Source organism: Merops nubicus, unplaced genomic scaffold (assembly GCF_000691845.1).
Source record: "Merops nubicus isolate BGI_N331 unplaced genomic scaffold, ASM69184v1 scaffold9663, whole genome shotgun sequence".
Taxonomy (NCBI): Eukaryota; Metazoa; Chordata; class Aves; order Coraciiformes; family Meropidae; genus Merops; species Merops nubicus.
Genome location: NW_008598226.1, coordinates 1 through 10,226, shown reverse-complemented (window position 1 = coordinate 10,226; position 10,226 = coordinate 1). Strand labels below are relative to the sequence as shown.

General features: G+C 38.2%; 1 protein-coding gene across 1 annotated transcript; it reads right to left on the bottom strand.

Annotated features, from left to right (window-relative positions):
* Positions 1-959: 959 nt before the first annotated feature.
* LOC103769742 (cell division cycle protein 16 homolog) lies at positions 960-9,155 on the bottom strand. The gene is made up of 7 exons (XM_008936972.1): positions 9,032-9,155; positions 8,262-8,414; positions 7,606-7,669; positions 5,825-5,886; positions 3,600-3,735; positions 2,351-2,441; positions 960-1,465 (listed from the first exon to the last, which is right to left on the bottom strand). Exons 1-7 carry the CDS (start codon positions 9,067-9,069, stop codon positions 1,200-1,202), a joined length of 810 nt encoding a protein of 269 aa, XP_008935220.1. The 5' UTR covers positions 9,070-9,155; the 3' UTR covers positions 960-1,199.
* Between the last annotated feature and the right edge of the window lie 1,071 nt (positions 9,156-10,226).

Genomic DNA, 10,226 nt, shown 5'->3' with positions numbered 1-10,226 from the left:
TCGCTGACTAAAACAAAAATCTTTTTTGCACTTAATGAAAAATTTTTGCCTACAGAAAAATTGCTACTTCTTCAGTTCTGGAGTACTTCACATGACAGTCAGGACTGCTAAGCTTCAGGAAATCCATTCTAAACATTAAATGCCAAAACTTAGCTGGAAGTCACAGAAGAAACTGTTATGACAGCATTACATTTATCATTTCAAGCCCCACACAGGGAGACCCGTGGAACAGGCAAGAAGGGAAGGATGGGAAGGGGAAAACTGCCACAAGGTACGTTCAGCGTTCATGCTAAGAAGGCAAACAGAGCTGTCCTGCCTAGTGCATGGACAAATCACTGCTGCTGCTTCAGAGGTTTCCACTGAACCAATGACAGCTAAACACACCACACTTTAGAGGCTTGTAAAAAGGGTGGATGTGCATTATTCAGTTAATCCTTTGCACAAATAAAACAACTATGTGTGAAGAGAAGGAATGTGGTCCCTACAGCTGTACACTGTGCCTTACAACTCCAGTAGAACGCTTATTGCAAGTAAGGCTGGTTTATCTTCACATTTATGCCATTCCTGTTTGTGGTCTAGTCAGATGATCAAACAGTTTTTAAATGGTCTTTCTGTAATACAACATAGAATAATGGCAAAGAACTGAAATTAATAACTAGGAGAGAGTATACCAAAGTAACATGCTTTGTCACCAATATAACGTATACAAAATTAGAGTGAAATGATGGAAAACCTTAAAAGAATACATAAAGGAGCAAGCATGAAACAATGGATTTTTTGGGGTCTGTTTGCTAAGAAAAGATTCCTCACAGACAGGATGAAAAACTCAGAAGCCACAATGACACTACGTTAGACTGGCTGTTCAATTTACCAGCATTGTTAATGGTTCCATGGTAAGTACTATTTTTAAACCTTCACAGTCTCACTGATGGCAGACACATGGATCAGTAAGCAGTTTAAAAAAAAAAAAGTGAATTTATTGTTTACTTCATCATGTTTGATTAGTTTGTAGAAACAGTCCATCATGTATACTTTTTAAGTCATCCTTAAGGCAAGCATTATTTCTCTGGTGTTACATACAGAGAATTAGTTTGAATTCATATAAAAATAGCAAATTCTTGAAAGTATAACACCATAACAAAAACGCTACAACAAAACATTACACTTAGACAAAACAAGCTCTCTACCAGCATCTATAGTCATGTGCTGTGGTCTGACATTGAGGTTTCTAGCATCATATCACTTTCATTCATTTCAATCTCAAAGGTTTCTTCCAGCGGCCGACTGGTGTCTGTACTTTTCCTCTGGTGTGATGCCTCCAATGTTACTATGCCACTTTCATCCAGAGTTTGCCTTTCTATGTCGAATTCTCTAAAATCCCAGGGAGGTGAAATGATGTTCTTTAGTGTCTTCATTGTGTGTACATCGAAGTCATAACATCTTAATTTGTCTTTGATCTCAGTTCCTAGGAAAACAGTCAAACCATTAGTTGATTCCAAGTGAACACTCCCCAAAATGTATCTCAAAGAAACTATCATCCTAAGACTACTACGATTCTCTGCTTTCAGACCAACAGGGAGCTGTCACTGCTTAATGACTGAAGTGAATAGACCTGTTCTGAAAAAAATACAGCAGCCTCCCTCTTGAAAAAAGCACATTGTAAGAAACACAAGTTGGATTCAAAAGTCAGTTATTAGAAGTAATTGCCAAATCCCTTCCCAATTCTCTTAGAGGCTTTTTTGTTTAGTAGCAGAGAGCATGGTTTGCATTAGTGCCTATCACACAGCTGTGTGCTTCTTCCAGATGTGTTCACTGACTACATACAGGGAAAGGGAAGATTGAGAAGCAGCATCTGCTTCAACTGTGTAAAAACAACCTGCAGGAGAAGCAGCAGAGCTCCCAGATAGTGTTTACTGGCTTCAGACTCATTAATATGGTCGACAGGACATCTACTCTCTTCATTACAAATAAATCACCAAGTTCAGTGAAGCAGAAATATGTCGCTAGGAAGTTTTGGGAGGGGCAGAAAGCTTTCATAGAATATTTCAGGCAAAAAGAAAAGAACCATTACCATCTCCAACGCCAAAGTGTTTCCATTCTTGCTACTGATAAGAATTTACTGTCATGATGCTCACAAAAAACACTGGTCATCTGCAATTGTTGGTAAGTTCTGATTCATTTACCCATTAAACAAAGAAAAAAACAAACCAAAACAAACCCCACACCCCAAAAAAGCATACTTTACTTGATAAGTTAACCAGCTAATGGTAGACAGTCTTTCCTGATGTAAGAATAAGACTTTTCTCAAAAGACTTGATGATTTTAAGAGTCACATAAGTGAAAGACTTACCAATGTAGGCTTCAGAATCACCAATATACATTTCTATACAATGCCCAAGCATCGTGACTGAAAATGTGTCATCCCTCCTAAGACCAAGGGCCTATTAAAAAAACAGTACAAAGTATTCAGTAGCAAATAAACCAAGTTTATCTTAAGTCCATGATGTTTCTGAGTTTGTGGTTGTGTTGCTGGACAATGCTACTAGAGCATAGTCTTTGCTCTAAAAGCAAAACATTGCACAACCAAAATAATATTGCCATATGAACTAGCTGAAATAGTAAGCAAGCAAAGCACAAAAAGAAAACCTGAGAAGGATATCTATACAGAGAATCGTTCACAAATCATGAAGTATTACAGAATGGCAGGGGTTGGAAGGGACCTCTGCAGGTCATCTGGTCCAACCCTTCTGCCAAAGCAGTTTCACCTAGAGCAGGTTGCACAGGAACGTGTCAAATCAGGTTTTGTAAGTGTCCAGAGAAGCAGATTTCACAACTACTCTGTGCAGCCTGTTCCAGTGTTCCATCACCCTCACAGAAAAGAAGTTTCTCCTTGTGTTTGGTTGGAACTTCCTGTTTTCCAGTTTGTGCCCTCTGCTCCTTGTCCAGTTCCTGGGTGGCACTGAACAGAGACTGGCCCCATCCTCTTGACACCCGCCCTTTAGGTATTTATAAACATTGATAAGATCCTCTCTGTCTTCTCCAGCCTAAACAGACCCAGGTCTCTCATCCTTTCCTCAAAAAAGAGATATTCCAGTTCCCTCATCATCTTTGTACTATCTCCAGTAGTTCCTCGTCTCTCTTGAAGTGGGGAGCCCAGGACTCCAGATGTGGCCTCACTGGGGCAAAGCAGAATGGGAGAACCCCCTCCCTTAACCTGCTGGTCACACTCTTCTTAATGCACTCCAGTGCAATATGTTGTATTTACTGTAAAATTCCTACATCAGGGAGTACCTTGGGAGTATTGTAAATCATTTCAGCTGCACGAGAAGTTTATGTATATGAAATGTATATGACAATTATGATATGATATTGATTTATAAGAAAGAAGGATCCAAGCACTAAGTTTCACATAGTGGCCATTTTTTACCTCATCAACAGAAAACTTCAGAAGACTTAAAAAAAAAAAAATTAAGATTCTAAAATAAACACTGATTTGGAGGCTGGATAAAACGCTGGCTCCGAGTTCCAAAACTGAATCAGAAGAAACCAGAAAAGATCAGAATGAGTGGCCAGCACCCCAGCTGAAGGCAGGTACACACCGTGTGGAAGTAGTCGATGGCGCTCTCGAAGTTGCCCATGAGGCTGTGTATGTAGCCAATGGCAGAGTACGTGGAGGCGTTCTGAGGGATCAGTACCAGAGCCTGCCGATGGTATTCCAGCGCCTCCTCGTACTTCCTGGTGGGGTTAAGTGCACAACGTCACTAAGCTTCAGGGTGAAAGGTGGTTTTAGGGTATTATATTAGTGCTTTCTTTAGCTCAGTGGCACACAGTCCTGTAAGAACTTTAAAATTACTGCTTCACACTCTGCACACAACAGAACGCACAGACTCATGGATGTTGACAATTCTCTTCCTCAGCATAACTGAGAAATCCTCATTCCCCTCCTGCAGCACAACAGCTGCCTACAGCTAGGCCCCATTTCGAGATGATCTCAGCAATCAGATCTGGTAAATGGCTTTAGATGTTTAATGCTGCTCACTGTAACATTAGCTTACTCTCTGCAGCTTTTGTTTCCCTCCCCAGGGGAGTGAAGGAGCAATATGAAACTGTCTCATTGTTCAAAATGAGAAAAGCTCTCTGAACAAAAACTTAGCAACCCCTAAGTGCTACATACATTGGTTCTTCTGTCACTTCTGTTTTGCTGCCATCTCTGTTCAGAAAAGATTTACACACACCTGTAATTTCTTTCAAATATCAGCTACCCTTTCTTTGAAAATTATCCATTAATTAGCCTGCTTATTGCATTTGTTATTTTATAAAACAAGGATTACTCCAAGATTCCATGGTCCTGGTGAAATGAAACTGTCCCATTTGACATCCTAGTACCAAGTTGCTAAAGATAGCAAGTGTCCATTCAGAAGAAATTTCCATGTCTATAGTTAGAATGAAATTCTGCAAACAGCAACATACGAAGTCCTGAGAGGGCATTAAGTAGGAATTGAGGCAGAAAAGTTATGCAGCTGTCTGCTTGCTGCACAACCCTTACAGGTGATTTGAATTTTATTTTCATTCATAGTACTTTCCTGTCCAGTAAACCTCCACTGTATTTTAATACGCAGCTTTTAAATTTCAACCACAGAGCTAGTGAGTAAATGGATATCCAGTAAGGTTTTTCATGATAATAACAACATGTAGTATGAATGCTAGTAAATCAGTTATTACAGAACTTAAGTTCTGCCTAAATTCTCAACTTGATTTTCCTGAAAGATGGTTTACAAGGATGTAGAAATACATTAGGCTGGCTTCCTGAATCTGAACAAGTACCACAGTGCAAGTGCAATACAAGTAGTTACTAACTTGTTGCAGAATTTAAGACAAAAGGAATTATAACTGAACAATATCTGGAAAAAGCCTGCAATTACACTCATTAATAGAGTTGAGAAGCAGTGCCTTTTGTCTGACCTTGGCAGAAGGGATAACTGTTATACATCCATATTTCATAACGACAGGGAAGACTAATGGACAATCCAAGCACAAAACAATTACTACTAAAGCCAGAGCAGAAGCACAACTTGTATCCACCATAATCACATTCCCATTAGCAGCTTTGAGACAAAAACTACAGTATACACCAAGTGGACAATTAACACCACAACAGTAAAAAAAAAAAAAAAAAAAAAATGAGATGTGTTACTGATTAAACAAAAGAAAACACTGATTAAAATCTTAAAATCAGATTAAGGTAATTAATGAAAAAACATTTCTCTGTTAAAACTGTTGAAGCTCTCATTTGTACTTTGCACTTTCTTTTTCTCTTCCTAGAACAGAAATATGAAATGAAATATAAAATATTTCTGTTCTCAAAAAACAAACTAATATTTTATTGCTGTGTTCATGTCACTGGATATTTCACTTAAATTAAAAAAAAAACATAGGCACTGATCCAAGCAATTAATCAGCACAAAGCACCTTTATGTTCATTAAATCAGTGGACATGCTGAAGCAAGTCAGGTCTGGGACAGCAGCCACTTAGAATTCAGACCCATGCAAGGGTCTAGAAGCTTATAACAAAATTTCTAGTGAGAATCAATGGTTAAGGAAAAGCTTTTACATGAAGTACTTCAAGGTGTGTGTAGTAAGCTAGACATATGGGGCAATTAGTGTATTTACATTCACAAGCTGATTGAGGCAATCTTGTTCTTACAAGGTGCTTCTACACTGCTCTGATGTGGTACATGATCTTGATATAAATGAGAAGCAGACCTAGAGAAAACACATTTGTGCAGTACTCCAGGTAAAGGTAGCTCCAGTGCTCTCTACTTACTTGAGTTTTCTGCAGACATGTCCCAAGTTGTTCAATAAAGGCTCCCACTTATCAACTGTTACCTGCAAGATAATGAAACAATTCAAGTAACTCCAGCTTCCCAAATTGTAACTGCATTTGGTCTACTTAAAAAACAAAAACAATAACCAACAAAAACATACAGCTGAAGAAGGCAATTCATTAATGGCCAAGAAAATATCACAAGCATTTTCAATTCCATTCAAAACATATCAAATCTCAAAGCATTTACTACTGAATTGATTTTTCTGTTCTCCAGACCCACACATGTTTCTTTAAAGGGCCAGTGGTATTAAAACTTGGATGGGAGCCAGACAAAATTTATTTTCTAGTCAATTAAAAAGCATGTCAAGCACCTTAAAAGCACTGAAGTCTTCCCAAATTAGGTATTTGTAGAACAATCATAAGTGCTGAAGGTCTTTTTAATGTCTTTTCCATAGTCTAACCTCATCTGTTCTACATAAATTAGCTCATTTATGAGGCACACAGAGGACAGCCTGAGCCAACAAAATCTTTAAAATGCTTTTTGCTAGTATTAAAAATCCTTTGGATCCAAGTGCATTATGGATTTATGATTTATAACAATGTAATGGTCTCTCTGTGTCTATAGTTATCTTGGGTTTTTCCCACTAATTCTAAATTTCCATTTCTGTGTTTATAGGTATGTTGATATTTAGTACTTCTCAACAAACAAGAAAAATGGGACACAAGAATTTAGGCACACGCATAAATTTAAGCCTGGTGTACAAAGTTTGTGGGATTTGCAAGAACAACAATACAACTTTAAAACAGAACAACCCTATTTCTGTACCTGTAAGCATATAAATCAGTACCTGTGCAGTTCATTTTAGTACTTCTGTACCTCTCTCACACAAAGGTGATAGTTTTTTCAGTGCTTTCCACTTTATAAGAAGTTTGTTGTGCTCTAGAAGCAATTTATGTCAGCAGGAGATGCTTTGTTAACAATTACAGTAATATGAGGTGGTGTTCTCATTAACTAAATTTAGGCTAAAATTTGAGCAAAACCTATCTTAACATTCTCAAGAAGCCTGTCACAAGGTGGTACTGCTTTCACCAAACCATCTCGAGGTGCTCTGGTACAATGTGTTTCTTGAGAGAAGATGGCAATGCACAAAGTAACTGGTACTACCAATAGGTACAAGCTCATCTGTGTGTTCAGCCTTTGGGGGATCTGGGTCATAACAGCTCCATTTGCATTCACAAAGGCACTGAACTATGACTTTTTGCCAGTGATTATACTGATTACTTGCAGGAAGTTCATTCAGCATCCCTGGGCCCACTCCCACACAGTGGCTCTACTGGTAGTAACAAATCAAATCCATACCTGCAGGATTGCATCCAAATAAAAGTCTAATTTGTTCACCTTTGAAGGCTAACACCTAAAGTGGCAGAAACCATCTTCACATGTGCAGCCAGTTCCACCCACAGGTCAAGAACCATTGGTCTACTAAGACCCAAGACTGCTAACAAGACCTGGATGCCACTCTCCAGTCAAAGCTTATTTTCATTTCATATAAAAACACACTTTTTGCCTTTTTCTGCAGCACTGAAGATAACGTGTGATGATTCTAATCTAAAAAGCCAACACAATCAATTACAACTAGATGGTCCAAGTTTTAAAGTCAAATTTATATTGTATTGCTTCTAACTTAAAATAAGCACAACTTATTTTGTCACAAAATATTACAGAATTTCCTGGAGTTTTACATCCTTATGATAGTGCATGTTATTAGGAGAAATACCTCATTCCCAATGGCTTTGATCTTTTCCAGTGCATCAAGAAACCACTTTTCTGCAGTTTTCCAGCTAAGAGTTGAGAGGGTTGGGGCAGGAAGGAAAAGTAGATAAGTGAGGAGTTTTCATTAGCAGTATGAAACAAATATTACAAGAAAGAGTTCTTTGACATTATTTGATCGTATGAATGAAGTTAGATGTAAAACCCAGTGACTTATGTTTGGTTAGGTTTCAGGAGCACATGCAAAATATAACAAGACAAAGTTAAAAAAATTGTAAGTAAACCAAGAATATTCACTAAACAGTTCTTATATCTGTTAGGTTTTTCCAGAATACATTTGGAGCCTCTTGAGCAGACAAAATGTACAAAGTTTTACAGCTGGTGTGCACTTGTGCACGCAGACAGATGCCTCTTCAAGGCAACTACTCAGTGACAGGCACACACAAGATGATAATTAATCTCTTCATGTTCCTGAAGCATCTTTTCTCATTCAGTCTTCAACAATGAAGAACAATGTAGAAAGCAAGGGCTTAGGGTAAACACCACCCAAACCAGAACCAAAAGAAACTACAGTTGAGCACAGTTACTTCAGCAGGTATTGGCACATGACACTTCAGAATGATCCCTCTTGAAGACTGCATTTAATCCTGTTTTGAAACTTACTCTCCGTTTTGAAATGCAACCACTCCAACTTCATGCATAACAAAAGGATCTTCAGGTGCAATGCTTAGAGCCTGGCTGAAAAACCTTTCAGCTAACTTTGAGTTGTTGGTCAAACCATATTCCAGTCCAATATAGAGCATCGGCAAATGACACCTAAAACAAAAACACAAGAAACCACAGAAAAACAAACATGCATTTAGCAGGAATGGCACCACGAGTTATGAAGTAATGCCAGCTGTGCTTCCCTACCAGAGAATCACAGGTACCTCTAAGTAAAAGCTGATTTACTGGTCTATTAACCACTAGGGGGGAGTTTAAAAGATTTTACATCTTTCTTAGTTATTGGCAAGAATTTTAACTCCAATACATATATTTTCTCTGTGCTTGTTAGTCCTAAGAGTTTTTTTTAATTCTCTAGTTTCCTTCATGCATTTCATTTATAAATGGAATCTGGAAGAAGTAATAATTAAAGGGAGCATATTTACCAACAACTACATTATACACAGCATTGCATTTTACAGCCTGCTCCACAGCATGAGAGGGTTGCTCAGGATGTTACTGTACAGCAGTCTATGACCTGGTATGACAAATACCATTCTCAAATTTCAGAGAACATTCAGGTGATGAGATTATGTTTGTTTGCTTTCCCTCTGTTTTCTATCAGATAACTGTTGCAAATGTATTCCTACTGTTTAAAGGCATAAAGGTCAATATTCTACACTGTTCATGAATCAATTTTAATTTTTCTGAATCTGACATTTTTGACATACCCTTTCATGAGTTGTGCAGCTGTGAAGTATGCAGCCATTGCTTGGTCATGCTCACTCTCAACTGCAAATGAATGCCCATATGCTATCCATGCAGGTCCATAGGTTCTCTCCAGAGTAGTGGCTTTACTGAAAACAAGAGCAAGTCACACACAAACACATCTGAAATGAAATTCCCTCTGCTTCACACGACCACTCACATACCTAACTATGGGGCACAGCACTGCTATCTGTTAGGATAATCTTCTGCAGTGACCAGTGGTAAGCAAAGTTAATTTAAAAAGTGCAACAAACTATGGAGCACTTAAAAGTATCACATCTTTTCCAGAATCCATGGTCTTATTTCAGTTGCTGTTCAGACAGCAGGAGTTATTTTTTATTACTGACCACAATGATATAATAGGTGAATTCATCAAGATATGGAAAAAATTGGTAGTGGCTCATTTAGTACAGACTATAATGCATTCCAAAATACTAGCTATAAATTCAAAATAAATATATTATAGCAAATACAAGTTGCACAAGCAAGATAATGAAAATGAACACTTAAGTTGGACTGTGACTGAAAATCTGCCAGATAATTGTACTGGTCTTCATGAAGGCAAAGATGTATTTATGTCACATCACTGACAGCTGCTGTGCATAGCAAATGTCACTTAAGCCCTGAGCTGAAGATTGCACTGTGAGCACCAAGGCTGCAACCTGGAGTCTTCACAGAAAGACAGACTTGACAGGAACTCTGGAAAGCTCTGTAGGTTATTTTTTCAGTCTGAATGCCAGGGCATTCATAACTAAACAGCTGATGACAGATGTGTCCAACCTTTTCTTAAAAGCTTCAGACATGGAGATCCCACATGTTCCACAAGCAATCTGCTCTGCTGCTTAATTATCCTTAAACACTTCATAATAAATGCTAGGAAAAAATGGAATCTTGTTTGTCACAGTGAAACTCACCGTTTCTCACCACAGAGCCTAGAGAACAGTTTGTTCTCCATTTCCTGGGACAAAACTTCACATATTTCAACATTTTGCATCTTCCTACCCTACATCCTAAACAGCTTCAGCCCCTTCAAAAACTTTCCTCATTGGCCACCTTCTCCAAACGCTGGTTTACTGCCTTCTCCTGGATTAAATTCAGCTGTCTGACACGCATCTTGAGTTCTCCACACATTACATGTTTTGTTACTGTTACAGAAGA